The sequence below is a fragment of the Balearica regulorum genome, chromosome 28 (genome assembly GCF_011004875.1).
Source record: "Balearica regulorum gibbericeps isolate bBalReg1 chromosome 28, bBalReg1.pri, whole genome shotgun sequence".
Classification (NCBI taxonomy): domain Eukaryota; kingdom Metazoa; phylum Chordata; class Aves; order Gruiformes; family Gruidae; genus Balearica; species Balearica regulorum.
Window position 1 is genome coordinate 3,397,616 of NC_046211.1, and position 23,577 is coordinate 3,421,192.

Here is a 23,577-nt window from a genome sequence, read left to right on the forward strand (position 1 = left end):
TTAGGTGCCACGGTAGGCAGGCCTGGTCGGCTGAACACAGCTGAACAAGGCGTGTGCCCTGTCATGCTGCTTTTCAGGAAAGTAGAGGCATAGTTTGTCCAAGAGATGACCTGGCCAGAAGTTATTGTCGTTGGACTTCTGCGTCTTCTTAGTCTGAAGATGCCTGTGCAAGAAAGGTGGGGGGAAAAAAGGGAAGAAAAAAATGTGTAAGAGAGAATAACGTGCTTTACAGAAATGACATTCTGGGCAGGTTCTCTGCTTCTCGTAGTAAAGGCAAAAGTGAGCCCGACAAGAACTCGGGGCTTCCAGGCCCCAGGAAGCTCTGCCAGACTTGTGCGGACCGTGTTGGTCCGTGTTAGACGTGACTGGCACTGGAAATGGCAGCTTGTGAAGCTACCTGAAGAGCTGGTACGTTGCCCGTCGCTGTAGTATCTAAACACTTTAACGGAGATAAACCAAGAAGATTGTTCTCTGCTTTGCAATGTTTTTTTCCTGCACAAGCTTCTCCAGCCATCCAAAGCTCAGCTCTTCAAGACTGTCTTTCTCCCACCGGAATAAACGTTCTCTGAGGGGATTCCAGAGAAGCTTTGGGTCGCTCTGAGGGCAAGTTTTGTCACCTCTGTAGTTCAGAGCACAGAGCTAGTCCCAAGTGCAGCCTGCAAGGCTCCTGCCAGGCACCACAAACTGTTTGCCGGCACCGCTGCAACCCAGTGGCTTAGCTAAAGCGCAGGAGCGGCCCTGTAGCTGAGAAGAGGATGGGCCTCTTCGCTGTCGCTCGCTGCTCCCTTGCAGCAGCCTAATGGTTCACTCCAAAACCTCGGTACTGCCTCTGACGCCGTGGGGACTGAGCACAGAGGGGTGATAGGCAGCTGGGCAGCAGGAGGGGCCCCATCTGAAGCCCTCTTTGAACAAACCTCTTCTCTGCCTCCATCTGGCTTCTAGATGCACTTCCTGATCTGCAGGTGCTCCCAGCATCAGCACGTCCTGTGCTGTAGTATCCTCCGGGCTGCCTGATCTTCCCTATGTCTTGTCCCTCCTTGATGATCTTGTCTCCTGGATGCAGCAGGGCTGTTGGCAAAGTGCACACAGAAAACAGTCATGCCTCGCCCCGGGGTCAGGAGCCCCGTTTCAGCTCAGACGTTGCAGGTGTAGCAGTCTGCAGCTCAGCTGCAGCCACGTCTGTTCCTGGCTATGGACCCGCTGATCCCGACCATGGTCTGACTTCCAGCTTGACCATCCCAGGGGCAACGGGAGAGCGCCCCGGCTTGTCTGCGGCACCCTTTGATATCTCAGCCCTGCTCTGGTCCTGCTGCTGGTATTGCAGATCCTAACCGGCAGCATCTGCCGTGGCCCTCCGAGGGCTGCAAACGTGCTCCATCGGCAGAGCCCCCGACACTGCTCACGCTTCTGGGCTTGGGAAGAGACACGGACTTGCCAGATTTAGGGCATGCACATCAGGCCCTGGGTCTTTGCTTTACCTTTCTGCAGCGTTGGGTTGGTGATGTGAACATTACGCTCTTTGCACCGCTTGGAGGTCTCCAGATAGCTCGTGACAGCATTCCTGCGATAGCGGTCAACCAGTTCTCCCAAGTCACTCTCTACAGTTGACGGCAGGCAGTGCTCATCAACGGGGCCATCCCCAGATCCCACCATCCGGCGTGTTTTCTTTCCATTCTCTCGGGCTGTCTTTGCTCTGCAAGTAAAGGGCAGGTCCCGATTAGCATTCGCTGGGGCCCTGGAGTTGCTGCATTCCCTTCAGAGAAGCTACAGGCAGGGTTCATCTCCAAAGCGTCTGCAAACAGGAGTCTGACCGCAGACGCTATTTCCTGTGCCCTTCCGTACTTACGTCCAGGCTGTGGGTCACGGCCGATTGGACAACAGCCCTCCTGTCTGCTCTGCGTGCCTTTGTTCTTTCCCAGTATCTTTTCTCTTGATCATTTTTGGAAGGTTTTTGTGTCAGCCATCTTTCAATGTCCCCGAAGCTTTCCAGCTCGGTTCGCAACTGCCTCCTGCCCTGAATCCAAGCCTCTGCCGTTTGTAGACTCTCTTCTGTACCAGAGATGGTCTCTGTGGGCCTGAGGCTATCTTCCTCCTCCTGGGACAGCTGCAAGACAGAAAAATGACAGAAATCTGTGGCCCAAGTTGGTTTCAAAAAGGGAGAAGCTGGTCTTGCCACAGGTGGAGCAAAAATAATCATAGAATCATTGACTTGTTTAGGTTGGAAAAAACCTTTAAGATCATCAAGACCAACCGTTAACCTAGCGCTGCCAAGCCCACCACTAAACCATGGCCATCAAGGTGATCTGCCCCATAACCTTCCCCGGCACGGAGGTCAGACTGACAGGCCTGTAGTTCCGCGGATCCTCCTTCCGGCCCTTCTTGTGGATGGGCGTCACATTGGCTAACCTCCAGTCAACTGGGACCTCCCCGGTCAGCCAGGACTCTCTCTTTTTCCCTGAGATTTTCCCTTTGCCCGTCAGGACTGCCTCCCAGGGGACTCTGCCAACCAGGCTCCTAAACAGGCCAAAGTCTGCCCTCCGGAAGTCCAAGGTGGCAGTTCTGCTGACCCCCCCTCCTTACTTTCTCCCAGAATTGAAAACTCTATTTCGTCCTCGTGGGGTGCTCTATAACAGACTCCCACCATGGGAGCGGCCCTGTTGGCCTTCCCCCTCATTCTTACCCACAAGCACTCAACCCTATTGTCACCATCATTAAGCATTTCACAAAATGCTGGCTCCCTGCCACCAGGAAGCACCTGAAATAACGTGTCGGCCATTTTGCTTATGAAGAACGGCCGGAGAGCTCTCCACGCTACTTGGGGAGACAGCTCTCCCTCTCCACAGCGCCGGCGGGAGCTGGCTCAAGCCACGTGCCTGGGAGAGATCCTGCTCGAGGTCCAGAGCTGGCGCCTGGGCAGAGGTGGCCTCCTTTCCAGGCAGGGACGGAGCAGGCCCACTGATGCCCTCAGCCTGGCCGGCTGCTCGTTGTGCCCCTTGGCCTCTACCAGCAATTCCTCCCTCACAGCAGTGAGCAAGCGAGAATGAAAACCACAGCCACCCGCCCTGCTCCTTGCACGGAGCGATGCTGCCGGGACTTGGGAGACCTTCCCAACTCGGTGCCACCCCCAACCAGAAAAAGGCTGCTCTGTGGATACTCCTGTACCTGGGCCCTCGGCATCTTGTCGCCTTCTGTCCCGGCTTGCTGGCGTGGCAATTCTGGCAAGCTGACACGTCCTGATTTTCCATTCTCTTCTGTCTCCTTCCTTTTGGTCAGGGATGCCTCCAGTTTTCTTCTACCGTTCATCCCAAATACAGACTCTCTTTTCTACAGGAACCCAGAAATGCAATAGTCACAGTCACTCTCATCTGTTTGGTTTCGTCTGGGGTTTTTTTGTTTGTTCTGTTTTTTTTTTTTAAATAATGCCCTTCTTTCTCCCATCTTCCCTTTTTCCCAGTTTCTGTTGACAAGCAGTTCTTAGAGATGCAACCAGAAAGCCCTTCTGTTACGACCAATGAACTAAGAAGTCATCAAAGAGCTACTTTTTGAAAAGGGCTGCAGTTCCTCTTCTGAGATGAACAACACCCAAAATAGGTAATTGAATGGGAAAATGAGCCACAGTAAGAGAGCTACTCAGAATCGGTATCTGCGTATTTTTTTATGCACCTGTTTCTCCTACGAGACCCCCACTTGATTCTCCACAATCCAGTGACACACCAAGTGCCTCAATCCATATTGCGTACCTGTCCTGTCTGCCGCTGTTCTTCAGAAGCAGGCAATGGCAATTCAGGGCTCTCGAAAGTTGTTGTTTTGGGCTGCCTTCCTTCTGCGCTTGCATGCTGGGGCAACGATCTGAAAATACGCAGCGGGCTGAGTCGGTATGAGTGCAGGAAGAGTTTCTTCTCCATCCTGTGCTCGCGCTGCTCCCCCGCTTCGGCAGCAGAGCGAGCTCTCGTCACCCAACTGTCTTCCCCTCCACAGAGACAGGGATGAGCCTGAGCTGTAACGCTCACATGTGCCACCAAGGAAATGAAGGAGACGAGCTTCTCCCGTCAGTCAGGCTCCGGGACATGCAGCCTGAGGCGGCCCTCGGGATGGAACGACGAGAGGATTTGCATCCTCTGCAATCACAGGCACCTGGAGATACTGGCATCCCCCTCCTGGCCATCGCCCTGACCAGTGCAAAGCAGTCCCCAATTCCGTGGGACTTCCCAGCCAGCGAGGAAATGCACTGTGCGGTGACACGTGTTAACAGCCCTTCTGAGTCGACAGAGACACGGGCTCCAAAGGAAAGAGGGGAACAGGTTTCTCAGAGAGCCTGGGCAGCCTCCGCCCCTGAAGGCTTTGAAGACAAGACTGGATAAAGTCCTGGGCAACCTGGTCTGACCTCAGGTCACAGCTGACTCTGCCTGGAGCAGCCGGTTGCACCAGGAGCTCCCGAGAGCCCTTCCAGCCTCCTTTCCTGCAGGAGCCTATAAAACATCCCGCACAAGCACTAGAGCACAAGGCCGCTCTGATCGAGTCCTTTCAGAGTCTCACCTGCCACGAGGCCCTTTTCCCTCAGTTTTCTCCTCCGCTGCTTCCTCCGTCTGAGCTCTGGCTAAGCGGTCTAGAGAAATGCCCCTGCGCAGACGGCGTAATGTGTGATGAACAGCCGCTGCAAGCGTGAAGGGAGAAAACCTCTTAGAACAGGCAGGAGGAGGCACAGATCTGCTCTGCAATGTTAGAAGCTGGGCGAGGCCTCACCGGGATTCCTTCTGAGACCTGTTTTCTTGGAGGGAGGTCTTAAGCCCTTCCTGACACCAGCCCTTGATCCTGTTCAACCCCCGACAGCCACATTATTCTCTTTGGTGTGAGTTCTCTCCTGCTGCAGCTAGTCCCTCCTCTGCACAGCGGCTTTCAAGGGGAGACAGATCTTGGCACTTTAGAGCCTCTTTTGGGGAAACAATTTCTTGGTGTTGCATACGTGTGTGGTAGACAAAGATTTCCTATCACGGCACATTCAACTCAACCGCATCACAGCTCTGATGTTCCTGAGGAATTTAGGTCGAGGAGCTAGACTCCCCAGTTTTAAAAGAGAAGTGAGGTCTCGGCACAGCTAAGCAACCTTTGCACAGTCGTTCTCTACGTGATTTTTCTCATCAAATCACGCCGCGGTGATTCCAAGAGATACGCCAACCCTCCAGTCTCCCGCAACCCAAGGCAGAGTTTCTGATTCACTGTGGCAATGGACTTCCCCAGACATTTACTCCCTCCTGCACAAACTCACTCCTAAAACGGAAGAGGTATACTCCAGGGCATGGAGTGCAGGGGCAGAACATACTTCTTGAGATTTAGCAGGAGGGGTCAAGAGAGGCACACAGGGTGCCTGTGCCATCCCGGGCATCTTTTGTAGCCTGGGCCCACCAGTAATGAAGATGGGCAACCGCACAAACCTCTGCCAGGAATCGCTCGCCAGCATTACCTCTTATTCCCATGCTGCTCAAAGCACGCTCCAATTCTATACATATCTCTTCGTCTGTGAGATACATTCTTCGAGGCACTGCCCTCGCCTCAAACCTGGAAATCGGAAGAAGGCACCCTTCTGAGAAAAGGGCTGCTTTGCCAGAGGCATGTCAAGGTATCTCTCTCTCGAGTCAACCTCCCGTCCTAGGCCATTAAGGGAAGCACCCAGCAGCGCTGGCCTCAGCAACGGCTCAGCAGCCCCTCGTGAGGCAGAGGTTTTGGGTTTTTTGCCTCAGTCCTCCTGTGCCGTCTTGACCCAAGAAGGCATTTTGGAGATACTTTGATTCACGTGAGTTTCACAGAAGGCACGGAAACCCCACAGGCAGAGGACTTGCGTGCATCTGGCCTTCGAGCCACCCTCTAAGAGAAGCTTTCCATGGTATATTCAATATATATTGGGACAAATATTAGGATCTTATTTCTGTTACATGTTTTTGGGCAGTCTCTACCAACGGAAAGAGAATGAGCAGATGAAACGTTCGGAGGGTTGCCTGAATTCCTCTCCCCAGCAAACCAGTCCCCTCTGATGGCAGTGACGGTGGTAAAATGCAACCCGCAATCAGTAACAGAGGACGCATAACTCCAGACTAAGCAAAGGCAAGGCTGAAAGGAACTGCAAACCAGGAACTTGACAGAGCGCTACCAAACATGAGCTGAGCACGTCTGCGCTTGGTCTGGCAAGGGCTGCTGGAACAAATATACTCACTGCGGTAACTGGTAGACGTGGCCAAAATGGCTCAGAGACAGAGTGACTTCTTTGTCCGATATGACCAGTTTCTTCTGCAAGAAGGGACAGAAACGTCTCACGTGACTCCAGGGAAAGGAAGTCAATGCTCACAACAGCCTTTCCGTAACTCCAAGAATTAGCAGCCTCTCAGCAAACTTCTGGCCAAGTGCCTCAGCCCCTTGCTAAAAGGAGCCGCACAGCATGCCATCTGCTAGGGCGAGGACTGTCGCCAGCCTTTTTGCAAGGACAAGAGGTGACGGCGTCAGGCAGGAGACTCCTTGTTGACCGGGGAAGAAGTCAATGGAGGCAAACACAAGGGAAGGCCCAGTACGAACCCTGGTTCCTGGCTGCTGGTTGCAGTGAGGTGGCTTCCTTTAACGACTGCTGACCTGAGAGCAAATGGTTCTGGGCTGGTTTTATCCCCAGAGTCCTTCCAAAGACTTCCAAAGAGTCTGCACGCCTCTGCAGCGTGGAGGAACCCAGCCACGGGCTCCTTCTCTTCCGTCAGGCCAGGAGAACTACACCTGTTAACAGTGTGCCAGCGCCCACGGGGGGCTGGTCTCAGCCAGGCCTTGGTGTCTCTGCCCCTCAGCCTCACGTCCAGAGCGTGGGGTGAACTTCATCACCCCTGCCGCTGCTTTGGCCTCTTCCCTACTTCTAGCAAGGCCCTTCCAGGGCTTTCCCTCGCCCAACAAAAGTAGTACTGTGCACCTTCCCAGCACCCTTGAACCACAGCAAATAAAAGAAAGAAACTACAGAAAGCTTTCACTGCTGCAGACCATGCCTAGCCCAGGTGACCCAGCAGGCGACAGCTGGCCAGCAGGGCTCAGTTCCTCGGTCCTTTGACGGCATGTCACACCCACTCTAGGTAGCGCTGGAAACACAATACACTTACAGCGAGCAACTTCTCGACCACGTATGTCGACTTGTTGAGCCTTAGTAAAAAGTCTTTGCAAAATGCCATTGTCACTTCTGTTCCCCGGATAGCAAGAGTGCCGAGGTCCTTTAAAATGAAGTCGGTGTCTTTTCTGTTTCTGAGGATGAAGCAGAAGTACTTCAGGGTCTCCTGCATACAGTTCTGCACGACCTCCTCAGAATAGGGGACGTCCGAGTGGATCTTCTTCCAGCTCACTGACACTTTCTTCATGTCGTCTGGAAGAGAGGAGGAAGCCTGTAACTCAGACAGCAGTTGAGGAGACTCCTGTTTGCAGACGCTTTGGAGATGAACCCTGCCTGTAGCTTCTCTGAAGGGAATGCAGCAACTCCAGGGCCCCAGCGAATGCTAATCGGGACCTGCCCTTTACTTGCAGAGCAAAGACAGCCCGAGAGAATGGAAAGAAAACACGCCGGATGGTGGGATCTGGGGATGGCCCCGCTGATGAGCGCTGCCTGCCGTCTACTGTAGCAGGCTCTCTACAGCCGACTTCGACCCACTTCTCTGCATAAAAGTAGCCCTAAGGGCCCGTGGGCGTTTGCCTCAACAACTTCTGGTGCGGTGCAAGAACTAAACGTCAGCATCATCTCAACGGCTTTAAGGTAAACAGCTCCGATGAACCACCATCAGCCAGCAGGCATCCTACAGATCAATAAATGTGGCTGGCACAAAGCCAGTTGCTAAAGCAGATCACGGAGGGACGGTCTAACTTTGGACAGCCTTAATGAAACCCAGTCCAAAAGACATGGCCCCTTTCGAGGCATTGCTACTTGGTGGGCTGTTTGTGTCATCCCAGGGAGGTGGTTCTCAGGGCCTTCTGAAGGCCTCTGACGTGTCCAGCATATCTTGTAAACAGCAACCAGCAGAAGCCCCAAATGTATGGGTGTAGGGGAAAACAAAGAATTTCATTGCTCTTCTTACCAGGAACAGGTACAGAAGCATGTTGCAGCTCACGGATCTGTGCAACAGTCCTGGACAGCACAAAGAGAGGTCTCTGAAACGTGAGCACCTCGCCATTTTCAAAAGAGAGCCATTTTTTAATCAGAAACGTCCCCAGTCCTGGCACTCTGACGGCCCGAGGCTGGAAAAAGAAGAGAAGGGCAAAAGAGTGAGGATCGGTGAGAGCTTGCAAGGGGGGGGTGCCTCATGCCCTGCCGACTCCTGATGCAGAACACTTTTGCACACCTCAACCAGACTTTTATTTCTGTATTTGTATATGGCGCATGTATAAAATAGATAGTTTATCTAACTTTTTCCCTGTCTTTTACATTTATCTCTTTACTTTATGTGTCTCAGTTTACGGACAGGCTGGTCTTTGGCACATTTGTGGGAAGTTCTGGGAAGAACAATGGCACTTGCTGGCACAGGGCTGCCAGGACCCCTGAAGCTGTCTCGGCCAGGGGAGGGGTAGGGTAGGATCCCACCTTTCTCTGCAGGAGCTGTTGCTGAACATGCTTAGACACACTGCTCCAAATAGTAACGACATCTGGAAAGCAAGGGAAAGACACGTCAAGCTCTAAGTCAGCCAGCTCACGTCCCATCAGCACACCCGCAGACAAGGAGACGGCGGAGGCAAGTGTGCGCCTCACAGGATAAACCCATCTGTGACACGGGCCGAATCTTTGACTGGCCTCGGCCTTCTTCCACCAGGACGTCGTTCCCTTCAGAGCCAGATCCCTGAGGGTGACCCACTGCCGAGGGAAACGCGTCCCTGGGAGTTCCACCACGGCAAGGGGAGGGGGCAGCCGCGTGCACCCGACTCTGCTGGGCTCAGGGTGTCTCTCGGGGTCTCCCCGCAGGGACGAACCCCACTTCCCACGACAACTTGTCTGCAGCAATGCTCGCCAGAGAGCTCCCCAAGGCCTTACCGCTGACGGACAGCTTCTTGAGGGTGGGAAACGTGATTGTGCTGGAGCCGTCAGTGCTGCTGCAGAGCTCGATGTTGGTGATCAGCTCTTGCAGGTCTGTCATCTTCTTGGTTTGGGTCAGCACGCGAGGCTGCCGGGGGAAGGATCTGGACGTCTCCTCCTGGGAAACACCCCCTCTCCGATGTCCTTGCCCGTGCTTCACCCAAGAGCTCCCGCACTCTCCCACCAGCTCCCTTTGTCCTCTGCGTCTCGGGGGTACAGGAGAGACTTCTCCTCGCGTCCCCGAGAGCTCGCCGAGGTCTCGCAGGGAAGTGAAGGGAGGGTCTGCGGTGCGGGGTTATGAGGACAGGCTCTGTGACGCGGGCTGAGGTCACAAAGGAACGCCCCTACCTCACTCCCACGCCCGCTGACCCAGCCAGGTTTGGTCCTGCTGTGAGAAGGGGGCTGCTCCCTAAAACCCACACCCAAGCCTCACTCCTGAGAAGGCTGTGGGGCCGGGAGAGCCCCCCCGAGTTGTCACGCAAGGACAGAAATGGGGACACAGAATCACACGGTCACGGACCGGTCGAGGGCGGAAGGGACCTCTGGGGGTCATCTGGTCCAACACCCCCACCCCCCCCCACCCCCGCGCTCAAGCAGGGTCACCTCTTTGCTGACGAGTAAAACTGTGGTGCCTACAGTCATAAAGGACCTCCCATTTTCCTCCCTCCAGTTCCGTACTGAGTGCTGTGACCGTGCAACAGCTAGCACTTTATCCCTCTGCAATGTGGATGGCATTCTAGACTTTCTTTGAAGAATTAAAGATCAGTAGGAGAACAGTCAAAGTCCTGCATGTGGTGTCTGTCTGATGCTGAAATTTGCTGACTTGCTGTCTGTCACAGAATCACAACATCACAGAATGACAGAACGGTGGGGGTTGGAAGAGACCTCTGGAGATCATCTAGTCCAACCCCCCCTGCTAAAGCAGCTTCACCTAGAGCAGGTTGCACAGGATCATGGCCAGGAGGGTTTGGAATCTCTCCAGAGAAGGAGACTCCACAGCCTCTCCGGGCAGCCTGTTCCAGTGCTCTGTCACCGTCAAAGTGAAGAAGTTTTTCCTCATATTGAGATGGAACTTTCTGTGTTCCAGTTTGTGCCCGTTGCCCCGTGTGCTGTCACTGGGCATCGTTGAGAAGAGTCTGGCCCCATCCTCTAGACACCCACCCTTTAGATAATTATGAGCTTTGATCAGATCCCCTCTCAGTCTTCTCTTCTCCAGACTGAACAGACCCAGCTCTCTCAGCCTTTCCTCGTTCGAGAGATGCTCCAGGTCCCTCATCATCCTCGTAGCCCCCAGCTGGACTCTCTCCAGTAGTCCCCTGTCTTTCTGGAACCGGAGAGCCCAGAACTGGACACACAACTCCAGCTGTGGCCTCACCAGGGCAGAGTAGAGGAGAACCTCCCTCCACCTGCTGGCCACGCTCTTCTCAATGCGCCCCAGGATACCACTGGCCTTCTCGGCCACGCGGGCATGCTGCTGGCTCATGGAGAGCTTGTTGTCCACCAGGACTCCCAGGTCCTTCTCCGCAGCGCTGCTTCCCAGCAGGTCAGCCCCTAACCTGTACTGGTGCTTGGGCTTATTCCTCCCTAAGCGCGGGGCCCTACGCTTGCCCTTGTTGAATTTCATTTGGTTCCTCTTCGCCCAACTCTCCAGCCTGTCCCGATCTCGCTGAATGGCAGCGCAGCCTTCTGCTGTGTTGCCCACTCCTCCCAGTTTCGTATTGTCAGGAAACTTGCTGAGGGTACGCTCTGTCCCCGTCCAGGTCGTTGATGAAGATGTTGAATAAGACCAGACCAAGCGCTGACCCTTGGGGCACACCGCTAGCTACTGGCCTCCACCTAGGCTCTGCGCGGCTTATCACAACCCTCTGAGCTCTGCCGTTCAGCCGGTTGTCAACCCACCTCACTGTCCACTCATCCAACCCACACGTCCTAAGCTTGCTTATGAGGATGTTATGGGAGACGGTGTCAAAAGCCTTCCTGACGTCAAGGTAGACAACATCCACTGCTCTCCCCTCATCCACCCAGCCAGACATGCCATCATAGAAGGCTATCAGATTGGTCAGGCATGATTTCCCCCTGGTTGAATCCATGTTGACCACTCCCGATAACCACCTTCTCCTCCTCCACATGCTTACTGATGACCCCCAGAATGAGCTGTTCCGTCACCTTTCCAGGGATGGAGGTGAGGCTGACTGGCCTGTAGTTTCCCGGGTCCTCCTTCTTGCTCTTTTTGAAGACCGGCGTGACGTTGGCTTTCCTCCAGTCCTCAGGCACCTCTCCTGTTCTCCATGACCTTTCAAAGATGATGGAGAGTGGCACAGCAATAACATCTGCCAGCTCCCTGAGCACTTGCGAGTGCATCCCATCAGGGCCCATGGATTTGTGGATGGATGTCCCTGGCGGCTACGCCATAGTTTGCTTGCCCTTGGCACGGTGAATCCTTCCCGTTCAAAAAGCAAGCAAGAAACACTTCCTTGGGAACGGGATGGTGTTTCAAGGGCTGCCCCAGGAGGGAAACCTCTCACAAACCATGATTCCTCCCACACACCTGCAGCTTGAGTATGTGCTCTTTATTTAATACGTTTCTTTTATCCAGATCCCCTGAGCTGACTGAGGGACCACAAAACTGTGTAGGCATCTCCTGCTGCTGGGAGAAGAGCCTCAGGTGGAGCTGGTCTCCTTGAAGGCAGTGTCTCCGGAGGCCAAGTGTCCTGGCTCGCTGAGGAGCTAGCTGCAGTCCGGGCTTTAGGTGCCACGGTAGGCAGGCCTGGTCGGCTGAACACAGCTGAACAAGGCGTGTGCCCTGTCATGCTGCTTTTCAGGAAAGTAGAGGCATAGTTTGTCCAAGAGATGACCTGGCCAGAAGTTATTGTCGTTGGACTTCTGCGTCTTCTTAGTCTGAAGATGCCTGTGCAAGAAAGGTGGGGGGAAAAAAGGGAAGAAAAAAATGTGTAAGAGAGAATAACGTGCTTTACAGAAATGACATTCTGGGCAGGTTCTCTGCTTCTCGTAGTAAAGGCAAAAGTGAGCCCGACAAGAACTCGGGGCTTCCAGGCCCCAGGAAGCTCTGCCAGACTTGTGCGGACCGTGTTGGTCCGTGTTAGACGTGACTGGCACTGGAAATGGCAGCTTGTGAAGCTACCTGAAGAGCTGGTACGTTGCCCGTCGCTGTAGTATCTAAACACTTTAACGGAGATAAACCAAGAAGATTGTTCTCTGCTTTGCAATGTTTTTTTCCTGCACAAGCTTCTCCAGCCATCCAAAGCTCAGCTCTTCAAGACTGTCTTTCTCCCACCGGAATAAACGTTCTCTGAGGGGATTCCAGAGAAGCTTTGGGTCGCTCTGAGGGCAAGTTTTGTCACCTCTGTAGTTCAGAGCACAGAGCTAGTCCCAAGTGCAGCCTGCAAGGCTCCTGCCAGGCACCACAAACTGTTTGCCGGCACCGCTGCAACCCAGTGGCTTAGCTAAAGCGCAGGAGCGGCCCTGTAGCTGAGAAGAGGATGGGCCTCTTCGCTGTCGCTCGCTGCTCCCTTGCAGCAGCCTAATGGTTCACTCCAAAACCTCGGTACTGCCTCTGATGCCGTGGGGACTGAGCACAGAGGGGTGATAGGCAGCTGGGCAGCAGGAGGGGCCCCATCTGAAGCCCTCTTTGAACAAACCTCTTCTCTGCCTCCATCTGGCTTCTAGATGCACTTCCTGATCTGCAGGTGCTCCCAGCATCAGCACGTCCTGTGCTGTAGTATCCTCCGGGCTGCCTGATCTTCCCTATGTCTTGTCCCTCCTTGATGATCTTGTCTCCTGGATGCAGCAGGGCTGTTGGCAAAGTGCACACAGAAAACAGTCATGCCTCGCCCCGGGGTCAGGAGCCCCGTTTCAGCTCAGACGTTGCAGGTGTAGCAGTCTGCAGCTCAGCCGCAGCCACGTCTGTTCCTGGCTATGGACCCGCTGATCCCGACCATGGTCTGACTTCCAGCTTGACCATCCCAGGGGCAACGGGAGAGCGCCCCGGCTTGTCTGCGGCACCCTTTGATATCTCAGCCCTGCTCTGGTCCTGCTGCTGGTATTGCAGATCCTAACCGGCAGCATCTGCCGTGGCCCTCCGAGGGCTGCAAACGTGCTCCATCGGCAGAGCCCCCGACACTGCTCACGCTTCTGGGCTTGGGAAGAGACACGGACTTGCCAGATTTAGGGCATGCACATCAGGCCCTGGGTCTTTGCTTTACCTTTCTGCAGCGTTGGGTTGGTGATGTGAACATTACGCTCTTTGCACCGCTTGGAGGTCTCCAGATAGCTCGTGACAGCATTCCTGCGATAGCGGTCAACCAGTTCTCCCAAGTCACTCTCTACAGTTGACGGCAGGCAGTGCTCATCAACGGGGCCATCCCCAGATCCCACCATCCGGCGTGTTTTCTTTCCATTCTCTCGGGCTGTCTTTGCTCTGCAAGTAAAGGGCAGGTCCCGATTAGCATTCGCTGGGGCCCTGGAGTTGCTGCATTCCCTTCAGAGAAGCTACAGGCAGGGTTCATCTCCAAAGCGTCTGCAAACAGGAGTCTGACCGCAGACGCTATTTCCTGTGCCCTTCCGTACTTACGTCCAGGCTGTGGGTCACGGCCGATTGGACAACAGCCCTCCTGTCTGCTCTGCGTGCCTTTGTTCTTTCCCAGTATCTTTTCTCTTGATCATTTTTGGAAGGTTTTTGTGTCAGCCATCTTTCAATGTCCCCGAAGCTTTCCAGCTCGGTTCGCAACTGCCTCCTGCCCTGAATCCAAGCCTCTGCCGTTTGTAGACTCTCTTCTGTACCAGAGATGGTCTCTGTGGGCCTGAGGCTATCTTCCTCCTCCTGGGACAGCTGCAAGACAGAAAAATGACAGAAATCTGTGGCCCAAGTTGGTTTCAAAAAGGGAGAAGCTGGTCTTGCCACAGGTGGAGCAAAAATAATCATAGAATCATTGACTTGTTTAGGTTGGAAAAAACCTTTAAGATCATCAAGACCAACCGTTAACCTAGCGCTGCCAAGCCCACCACTAAACCATGGCCATCAAGGTGATCTGCCCCATAACCTTCCCCGGCACGGAGGTCAGACTGACAGGCCTGTAGTTCCGCGGATCCTCCTTCCGGCCCTTCTTGTGGATGGGCGTCACATTGGCTAACCTCCAGTCAACTGGGACCTCCCCAGTCAGCCAGGACTCTCTCTTTTTCCCTGAGATTTTCCCTTTGCCCGTCAGGACTGCCTCCCAGGGGACTCTGCCAACCAGGCTCCTAAACAGGCCAAAGTCTGCCCTCCGGAAGTCCAAGGTGGCAGTTCTGCTGACCCCCCCTCCTTACTTTCTCCCAGAATTGAAAACTCTATTTCGTCCTCGTGGGGTGCTCTATAACAGACTCCCACCATGGGAGCGGCCCTGTTGGCCTTCCCCCTCATTCTTACCCACAAGCACTCAACCCTATTGTCACCATCATTAAGCATTTCACAAAATGCTGGCTCCCTGCCACCAGGAAGCACCTGAAATAACGTGTCGGCCATTTTGCTTATGAAGAACGGCCGGAGAGCTCTCCACGCTACTTGGGGAGACAGCTCTCCCTCTCCACAGCGCCGGCGGGAGCTGGCTCAAGCCACGTGCCTGGGAGAGATCCTGCTCGAGGTCCAGAGCTGGCGCCTGGGCAGAGGTGGCCTCCTTTCCAGGCAGGGACGGAGCAGGCCCACTGATGCCCTCAGCCTGGCCGGCTGCTCGTTGTGCCCCTTGGCCTCTACCAGCAATTCCTCCCTCACAGCAGTGAGCAAGCGAGAATGAAAACCACAGCCACCCGCCCTGCTCCTTGCACGGAGCGATGCTGCCGGGACTTGGGAGACCTTCCCAACTCGGTGCCACCCCCAACCAGAAAAAGGCTGCTCTGTGGATACTCCTGTACCTGGGCCCTCGGCATCTTGTCGCCTTCTGTCCCGGCTTGCTGGCGTGGCAATTCTGGCAAGCTGACACGTCCTGATTTTCCATTCTCTTCTGTCTCCTTCCTTTTGGTCAGGGATGCCTCCAGTTTTCTTCTACCGTTCATCCCAAATACAGACTCTCTTTTCTACAGGAACCCAGAAATGCAATAGTCACAGTCACTCTCATCTGTTTGGTTTGGTCTGGGGTTTTTTTGTTTGTTCTGTTTTTTTTTTTAAATAATGCCCTTCTTTCTCCCATCTTCCCTTTTTCCCAGTTTCTGTTGACAAGCAGTTCTTAGAGATGCAACCAGAAAGCCCTTCTGTTACGACCAATGAACTAAGAAGTCATCAAAGAGCTACTTTTTGAAAAGGGCTGCAGTTCCTCTTCTGAGATGAACAACACCCAAAATAGGTAATTGAATGGGAAAATGAGCCACAGTAAGAGAGCTACTCAGAATCGGTATCTGCGTATTTTTTTATGCACCTGTTTCTCCTACGAGACCCCCACTTGATTCTCCACAATCCAGTGACACACCAAGTGCCTCAATCCATATTGCGTACCTGTCCTGTCTGCCGCTGTTCTTCAGAAGCAGGCAATGGCAATTCAGGGCTCTCGAAAGTTGTTGTTTTGGGCTGCCTTCCTTCTGCGCTTGCATGCTGGGGCAACGATCTGAAAATACGCAGCGGGCTGAGTCGGTATGAGTGCAGGAAGAGTTTCTTCTCCATCCTGTGCTCGCGCTGCTCCCCCGCTTCGGCAGCAGAGCGAGCTCTCGTCACCCAACTGTCTTCCCCTCCACAGAGACAGGGATGAGCCTGAGCTGTAACGCTCACATGTGCCACCAAGGAAATGAAGGAGACGAGCTTCTCCCGTCAGTCAGGCTCCGGGACATGCAGCCTGAGGCGGCCCTCGGGATGGAACGACGAGAGGATTTGCATCCTCTGCAATCACAGGCACCTGGAGATACTGGCATCCCCCTCCTGGCCATCGCCCTGACCAGTGCAAAGCAGTCCCCAATTCCGTGGGACTTCCCAGCCAGCGAGGAAATGCACTGTGCGGTGACACGTGTTAACAGCCCTTCTGAGTCGACAGAGACACGGGCTCCAAAGGAAAGAGGGGAACAGGTTTCTCAGAGAGCCTGGGCAGCCTCCGCCCCTGAAGGCTTTGAAGACAAGACTGGATAAAGTCCTGGGCAACCTGGTCTGACCTCAGGTCACAGCTGACTCTGCCTGGAGCAGCCGGTTGCACCAGGAGCTCCCGAGAGCCCTTCCAGCCTCCTTTCCTGCAGGAGCCTATAAAACATCCCGCACAAGCACTAGAGCACAAGGCCGCTCTGATCGAGTCCTTTCAGAGTCTCACCTGCCACGAGGCCCTTTTCCCTCAGTTTTCTCCTCCGCTGCTTCCTCCGTCTGAGCTCTGGCTAAGCGGTCTAGAGAAATGCCCCTGCACAGACGGCGTAATGTGTGATGAACAGCCGCTGCAAGCGTGAAGGGAGAAAACCTCTTAGAACAGGCAGGAGGAGGCACAGATCTGCTCTGCAATGTTAGAAGCTGGGCGAGGCCTCACCGGGATTCCTTCTGAGACCTGTTTTCTTGGAGGGAGGTCTTAAGCCCTTCCTGACACCAGCCCTTGATCCTGTTCAACCCCCGACAGCCACATTATTCTCTTTGGTGTGAGTTCTCTCCTGCTGCAGCTAGTCCCTCCTCTGTACAGCGGCTTTCAAGGGGAGACAGATCTTGGCACTTTAGAGCCTCTTTTGGGGAAACAATTTCTTGGTGTTGCATACGTGTGTGGTAGACAAAGATTTCCTATCACGGCACATTCAACTCAACCGCATCACAGCTCTGATGTTCCTGAGGAATTTAGGTCGAGGAGCTAGACTCCCCAGTTTTAAAAGAGAAGTGAGGTCTCGGCACAGCTAAGCAACCTTTGCACAGTCGTTCTCTACGTGATTTTTCTCATCAAATCACGCCGCGGTGATTCCAAGAGATACGCCAACCCTCCAGTCTCCCGCAACCCAAGGCAGAGTTTCTGATTCACTGTGGCAATGGACTTCCCCAGACATTTACTCCCTCCTGCACAAACTCACTCCTAAAACGGAAGAGGTATACTCCAGGGCATGGAGTGCAGGGGCAGAACATACTTCTTGAGATTTAGCAGGAGGGGTCAAGAGAGGCACACAGGGTGCCTGTGCCATCCCGGGCATCTTTTGTAGCCTGGGCCCACCAGTAATGAAGATGGGCAACCGCACAAACCTCTGCCAGGAATCGCTCGCCAGCATTACCTCTTATTCCCATGCTGCTCAAAGCACGCTCCAATTCTATACATATCTCTTCGTCTGTGAGATACATTCTTCGAGGCACTGCCCTCGCCTCAAACCTGGAAATCGGAAGAAGGCACCCTTCTGAGAAAAGGGCTGCTTTGCCAGAGGCATGTCAAGGTATCTCTCTCTCGAGTCAACCTCCCGTCCTAGGCCATTAAGGGAAGCACCCAGCAGCGCTGGCCTCAGCAACGGCTCAGCAGCCCCTCGTGAGGCAGAGGTTTTGGGTTTTTTGCCTCAGTCCTCCTGTGCCGTCTTGACCCAAGAAGGCATTTTGGAGATACTTTGATTCACGTGAGTTTCACAGAAGGCACGGAAACCCCACAGGCAGAGGACTTGCGTGCATCTGGCCTTCGAGCCACCCTCTAAGAGAAGCTTTCCATGGTATATTCAATATATATTGGGACAAATATTAGGATCTTATTTCTGTTACATGTTTTTGGGCAGTCTCTACCAACGGAAAGAGAATGAGCAGATGAAACGTTCGGAGGGTTGCCTGAATTCCTCTCCCCAGCAAACCAGTCCCCTCTGATGGCAGTGACGGTGGTAAAATGCAACCCGCAATCAGTAACAGAGGACGCATAACTCCAGACTAAGCAAAGGCAAGGCTGAAAGGAACTGCAAACCAGGAACTTGACAGAGCGCTACCAAACATGAGCTGAGCACGTCTGCGCTTGGTCTGGCAAGGGCTGCCTGGAACAAATATACTCACTGCGGTAACTGGTAGACGTGGCCAAAATGGCTCAGAGACAGAGTGACTTCTTTGTCCGATATGACCAGTTTCTTCTGCAAGAAGGGACAGAAACGTCTCACGTGACTCCAGGGAAAGGAAGTCAATGCTCACAACAGCCTTTCCGTAACTCCAAGAATTAGCAGCCTCTCAGCAAACTTCTGGCCAAGTGCCTCAGCCCCTTGCTAAAAGGAGCCGCACAGCATGCCATCTGCTAGGGCGAGGACTGTCGCCAGCCTTTTTGCAAGGACAAGAGGTGACGGCGTCAGGCAGGAGACTCCTTGTTGACCGGGGAAGAAGTCAATGGAGGCAAACACAAGGGAAGGCCCAGTACGAACCCTGGTTCCTGGCTGCTGGTTGCAGTGAGGTGGCTTCCTTTAACGACTGCTGACCTGAGAGCAAATGGTTCTGGGCTGGTTTTATCCCCAGAGTCCTTCCAAAGACTTCCAAAGAGTCTGCACGCCTCTGCAGCGTGGAGGAACCCAGCCACGGGCTCCTTCTCTTCCGTCAGGCCAGGAGAACTACACCTGTTAACAGTGTGCCAGCGCCCACGGGGCCTGGTCTCAGCCAGGCCTTGGTGTCTCTGCCCCTCAGCCTCACGTCCAGAGCGTGGGGTGAACTTCATCACCCCTGCCGCTGCTTTGGCCTCTTCCCTACTTCTAGCAAGGCCCTTCCAGGGCTTTCCCTCGCCCAACAAAAGTAGTACTGTGCACCTTCCCAGCACCCTTGAACCACAGCAAATAAAAGAAAGAAACTACAGAAAGCTTTCACTGCTGCAGACCATGCCTAGCCCAGGTGACCCAGCAGGCGACAGCTGGCCAGCAGGGCTCAGTTCCTCGGTCCTTTGACGGCATGTCACACCCACTCTAGGTAGCGCTGGAAACACAATACACTTACAGCGAGCAACTTCTCGACCACGTATGTCGACTTGTTGAGCCTTAGTAAAAAGTCTTTGCAAAATGCCATTGTCACTTCTGTTCCCCGGATAGCAAGAGTGCCGAGGTCCTTTAAAATGAAGTCGGTGTCTTTTCTGTTTCTGAGGATGAAGCAGAAGTACTTCAGGGTCTCCTGCATACAGTTCTGCACGACCTCCTCAGAATAGGGGACGTCCGAGTGGATCTTCTTCCAGCTCACTGACACTTTCTTCATGTCGTCTGGAAGAGAGGAGGAAGCCTGTAACTCAGACAGCAGTTGAGGAGACTCCTGTTTGCAGACGCTTTGGAGATGAACCCTGCCTGTAGCTTCTCTGAAGGGAATGCAGCAACTCCAGGGCCCCAGCGAATGCTAATCGGGACCTGCCCTTTACTTGCAGAGCAAAGACAGCCCGAGAGAATGGAAAGAAAACACGCCGGATGGTGGGATCTGGGGATGGCCCCGTTGATGAGCGCTGCCTGCCGTCTACTGTAGCAGGCTCTCTACAGCCGACTTCGACCCACTTCTCTGCATAAAAGTAGCCCTAAGGGCCCGTGGGCGTTTGCCTCAACAACTTCTGGTGCGGTGCAAGAACTAAACGTCAGCATCATCTCAACGGCTTTAAGGTAAACAGCTCCGATGAACCACCATCAGCCAGCAGGCATCCTACAGATCAATAAATGTGGCTGGCACAAAGCCAGTTGCTAAAGCAGATCACGGAGGGACGGTCTAACTTTGGACAGCCTTAATGAAACCCAGTCCAAAAGACATGGCCCCTTTCGAGGCATTGCTACTTGGTGGGCTGTTTGTGTCATCCCAGGGAGGTGGTTCTCAGGGCCTTCTGAAGGCCTCTGACGTGTCCAGCGTATCTTGTAAACAGCAACCAGCAGAAGCCCCAAATGTATGGGTGTAGGGGAAAACAAAGAATTTCATTGCTCTTCTTACCAGGAACAGGTACAGAAGCATGTTGCAGCTCACGGATCTGTGCAACAGTCCTGGACAGCACAAAGAGAGGTCTCTGAAACGTGAGCACCTCGCCATTTTCAAAAGAGAGCCATTTTTTAATCAGAAACGTCCCCAGTCCTGGCACTCTGACGGCCCGAGGCTGGAAAAAGAAGAGAAGGGCAAAAGAGTGAGGATCGGTGAGAGCTTGCAAGGGCGGGGTGCCTCATGCCCTGCCGACTCCTGATGCAGAACACTTTTGCACACCTCAACCAGACTTTTATTTCTGTATTTGTATATGGCGCATGTATAAAATAGATAGTTTATCTAACTTTTTCCCTGTCTTTTACATTTATTTCTTTACTTTATGTGTCTCAGTTTACGGACAGGCTGGTCTTTGGCACATTTGTGGGAAGTTCTGGGAAGAACAATGGCACTTGCTGGCACAGGGCTGCCAGGACCCCTGAAGCTGTCTCGGCCAGGGGAGGGGTAGGGTAGGATCCCACCTTTCTCTGCAGGAGCTGTTGCTGAACATGCTTAGACACACTGCTCCAAATAGTAACGACATCTGGAAAGCAAGGGAAAGACACGTCAAGCTCTAAGTCAGCCAGCTCACGTCCCATCAGCACACCCGCAGACAAGGAGACGGCGGAGGCAAGTGTGCGCCTCACAGGATAAACCCATCTGTGACACGGGCCGAATCTTTGACTGGCCTCGGCCTTCTTCCACCAGGACGTCGTTCCCTTCAGAGCCAGATCCCTGAGGGTGACCCACTGCCGAGGGAAACGCGTCCCTGGGAGTTCCACCACGGCAAGGGGAGGGGGCTGCCGCGTGCACCCGACTCTGCTGGGCTCAGGGTGTCTCTCGGGGTCTCCCCGCAGGGACGAACCCCACTTCCCACGACAACTTGTCTGCAGCGATGCTCGCCAGAGAGCTCCCCAAGGCCTTACCGCTGACAGACAGCTTCTTGAGGGTGGGAAACGTGATTGTGCTGGAGCCGTCAGTGCTGCTGCAGAGCTCGATGTTGGTGATCAGCTCTTGCAGGTCTGTCATCTTCTTGGTTTGGGTCAGCACGCGAGGCTGCCGGGGGAAGGATCTGGACGTCTCCTCCTGGGAAACACCCCCTCTCCGATGTCCTTGCCCGTGCTTCACCCAAGAGCTCCCGCACTCTCCCACCAGCTCCCTTTGTCCTCTGCGTCTCGGGGGTACAGGAGAGACTTCTCCTCGCGTCCCCGAGAGCTCGCCGAGGTCTCGCAGGGAAGTGAAGGGAGGGTCTGCGGTGCGGGGTTATGAGGACAGGCTCTGTGACGCGGGCTGAGGTCACAAAGGAACGCCCCTACCTCACTCCCACGCCCGCTGACCCAGCCAGGTTTGGTCCTGCTGTGAGAAGGGGGCTGCTCCCTAAAACCCACACCCAAGCCTCACTCCTGAGAAGGCTGTGGGGCCGGGAGAGCCCCCCCGAGTTGTCACGCAAGGACAGAAATGGGGACACAGAATCACACGGTCACGGACCGGTCGAGGGCGGAAGGGACCTCTGGGGGTCATCTGGTCCAACACCCCCACCCCCCCCACCCCCGCGCTCAAGCAGGGTCACCTCTTTGCTGACGAGTAAAACTGTGGTGCCTACAGTCATAAAGGACCTCCCATTTTCCTCCCTCCAGTTCCGTACTGAGTGCTGTGACCGTGCAACAGCTAGCACTTTATCCCTCTGCAATGTGGATGGCATTCTAGACTTTCTTTGAAGAATTAAAGATCAGTAGGAGAACAGTCAAAGTCCTGCATGTGGTGTCTGTCTGATGCTGAAATTTGCTGACTTGCTGTCTGTCACAGAATCACAACATCACAGAATGACAGAACGGTGGGGGTTGGAAGAGACCTCTGGAGATCATCTAGTCCAACCCCCCCTGCTAAAGCAGCTTCACCTAGAGCAGGTTGCACAGGATCATGGCCAGGAGGGTTTGGAATCTCTCCAGAGAAGGAGACTCCACAGCTTCTCCGGGCAGCCTGTTCCAGTGCTCTGTCACCGTCAAAGTGAAGAAGTTTTTCCTCATATTGAGATGGAACTTTCTGTGTTCCAGTTTGTGCCCGTTGCCCCGTGTGCTGTCACTGGGCATCGTTGAGAAGAGTCTGGCCCCATCCTCTAGACACCCACCCTTTAGATAATTATGAGCTTTGATCAGATCCCCTCTCAGTCTTCTCTTCTCCAGACTGAACAGACCCAGCTCTCTCAGCTTTTCCTCGTTCGAGAGATGCTCCAGGTCCCTCATCATCCTCGTAGCCCCCAGCTGGACTCTCTCCAGTAGTCCCCTGTCTTTCTGGAACCGGAGAGCCCAGAACTGGACACACAACTCCAGCTGTGGCCTCACCAGGGCAGAGTAGAGGAGAACCTCCCTCCACCTGCTGGCCACGCTCTTCTCAATGCGCCCCAGGATACCACTGGCCTTCTCGGCCACGCGGGCATGCTGCTGGCTCATGGAGAGCTTGTTGTCCACCAGGACTCCCAGGTCCTTCTCCGCAGCGCTGCTTCCCAGCAGGTCAGCCCCTAACCTGTACTGGTGCTTGGGCTTATTCCTCCCTAAGCGCGGGGCCCTACGCTTGCCCTTGTTGAATTTCATTTGGTTCCTCTTCGCCCAACTCTCCAGCCTGTCCCGATCTCGCTGAATGGCAGCGCAGCCTTCTGCTGTGTTGCCCACTCCTCCCAGTTTCGTATTGTCAGGAAACTTGCTGAGGGTACGCTCTGTCCCCGTCCAGGTCGTTGATGAAGATGTTGAATAAGACCAGACCAAGCGCTGACCCTTGGGGCACACCGCTAGCTACTGGCCTCCACCTAGGCTCTGCGCGGCTTATCACAACCCTCTGAGCTCTGCCGTTCAGCCGGTTGTCAACCCACCTCACTGTCCACTCATCCAACCCACACGTCCTAAGCTTGCTTATGAGGATGTTATGGGAGACGGTGTCAAAAGCCTTCCTGACGTCAAGGTAGACAACATCCACTGCTCTCCCCTCATCCACCCAGCCAGACATGCCATCATAGAAGGCTATCAGATTGGTCAGGCATGATTTCCCCCTGGTTGAATCCATGTTGACCACTCCCGATAACCACCTTCTCCTCCTCCACATGCTTACTGATGACCCCCAGAATGAGCTGTTCCGTCACCTTTCCAGGGATGGAGGTGAGGCTGACTGGCCTGTAGTTTCCCGGGTCCTCCTTCTTGCTCTTTTTGAAGACCGGCGTGACGTTGGCTTTCCTCCAGTCCTCAGGCACCTCTCCTGTTCTCCATGACCTTTCAAAGATGATGGAGAGTGGCACAGCAATAACATCTGCCAGCTCCCTGAGCACTTGCGAGTGCATCCCATCAGGGCCCATGGATTTGTGGATGGATGTCCCTGGCGGCTACGCCATAGTTTGCTTGCCCTTGGCACGGTGAATCCTTCCCGTTCAAAAAGCAAGCAAGAAACACTTCCTTGGGAACGGGATGGTGTTTCAAGGGCTGCCCCAGGAGGGAAACCTCTCACAAACCATGATTCCTCCCACACACCTGCAGCTTGAGTATGTGCTCTTTATTTAATACGTTTCTTTTATCCAGATCCCCTGAGCTGACTGAGGGACCACAAAACTGTGTAGGCATCTCCTGCTGCTGGGAGAAGAGCCTCAGGTGGAGCTGGTCTCCTTGAAGGC

At 54.2% G+C, this 23,577-nt stretch overlaps 2 protein-coding genes and 1 long non-coding RNA gene across 3 annotated transcripts; all 3 read right to left on the bottom strand.

Moving 5' to 3' along the window:
- Positions 1–9,298, bottom strand: LOC142598418 (uncharacterized). The gene is given in 11 exon segments (XM_075736940.1): positions 1–224; positions 817–1,068; positions 1,479–1,647; positions 1,649–1,693; positions 1,847–2,049; positions 5,462–5,556; positions 6,209–6,282; positions 7,125–7,381; positions 8,085–8,244; positions 8,588–8,649; positions 9,032–9,298. Coding segments are annotated over 11 exon segments (1,644 nt in total). The 5' UTR covers positions 9,135–9,298.
- Positions 9,299–13,883: 4,585 nt separating this feature from the next.
- Positions 13,884–15,596, bottom strand: LOC142598431 (uncharacterized). Its single transcript, XR_012832648.1, has 3 exons — positions 15,558–15,596; positions 14,981–15,142; positions 13,884–13,922 (listed from the first exon to the last, which is right to left on the bottom strand). It is a non-coding gene; the product is annotated as an uncharacterized LOC142598431 (long non-coding RNA).
- A 2,426-nt stretch (positions 15,597–18,022) lies between these two features.
- On the bottom strand, positions 18,023–20,951 carry LOC142598419 (coiled-coil domain-containing protein 81-like). The gene is made up of 5 exons (XM_075736941.1): positions 20,849–20,951; positions 20,405–20,691; positions 19,902–20,061; positions 18,942–19,198; positions 18,023–18,100 (listed from the first exon to the last, which is right to left on the bottom strand). Exons 1-5 carry the CDS (start codon positions 20,949–20,951, stop codon positions 18,023–18,025), a joined length of 885 nt encoding a protein of 294 aa, XP_075593056.1.
- Positions 20,952–23,577: the final 2,626 nt, after the last annotated feature.

Bases quoted from the DNA above. Each gene is read 5' to 3' on its own strand.
- LOC142598419 (XM_075736941.1), bottom strand. From the start codon at position 20,951: ATGACAGACCTGCAAGAGCTGATCACCAACATCGAGCTCTGCAGCAGC. The intron at 20,692-20,848 runs GTAAGGCCTTGG...TGGAACTCCCAG, and splicing joins CAAGAAGCTGTCTGTCAGCG to GGACGCGTTTCCCTCGGCAG. The intron at 19,199-19,901 runs GTAAGAAGAGCA...CCTCTCTTCCAG, and splicing joins TGCTTCTGTACCTGTTCCTG to ACGACATGAAGAAAGTGTCA.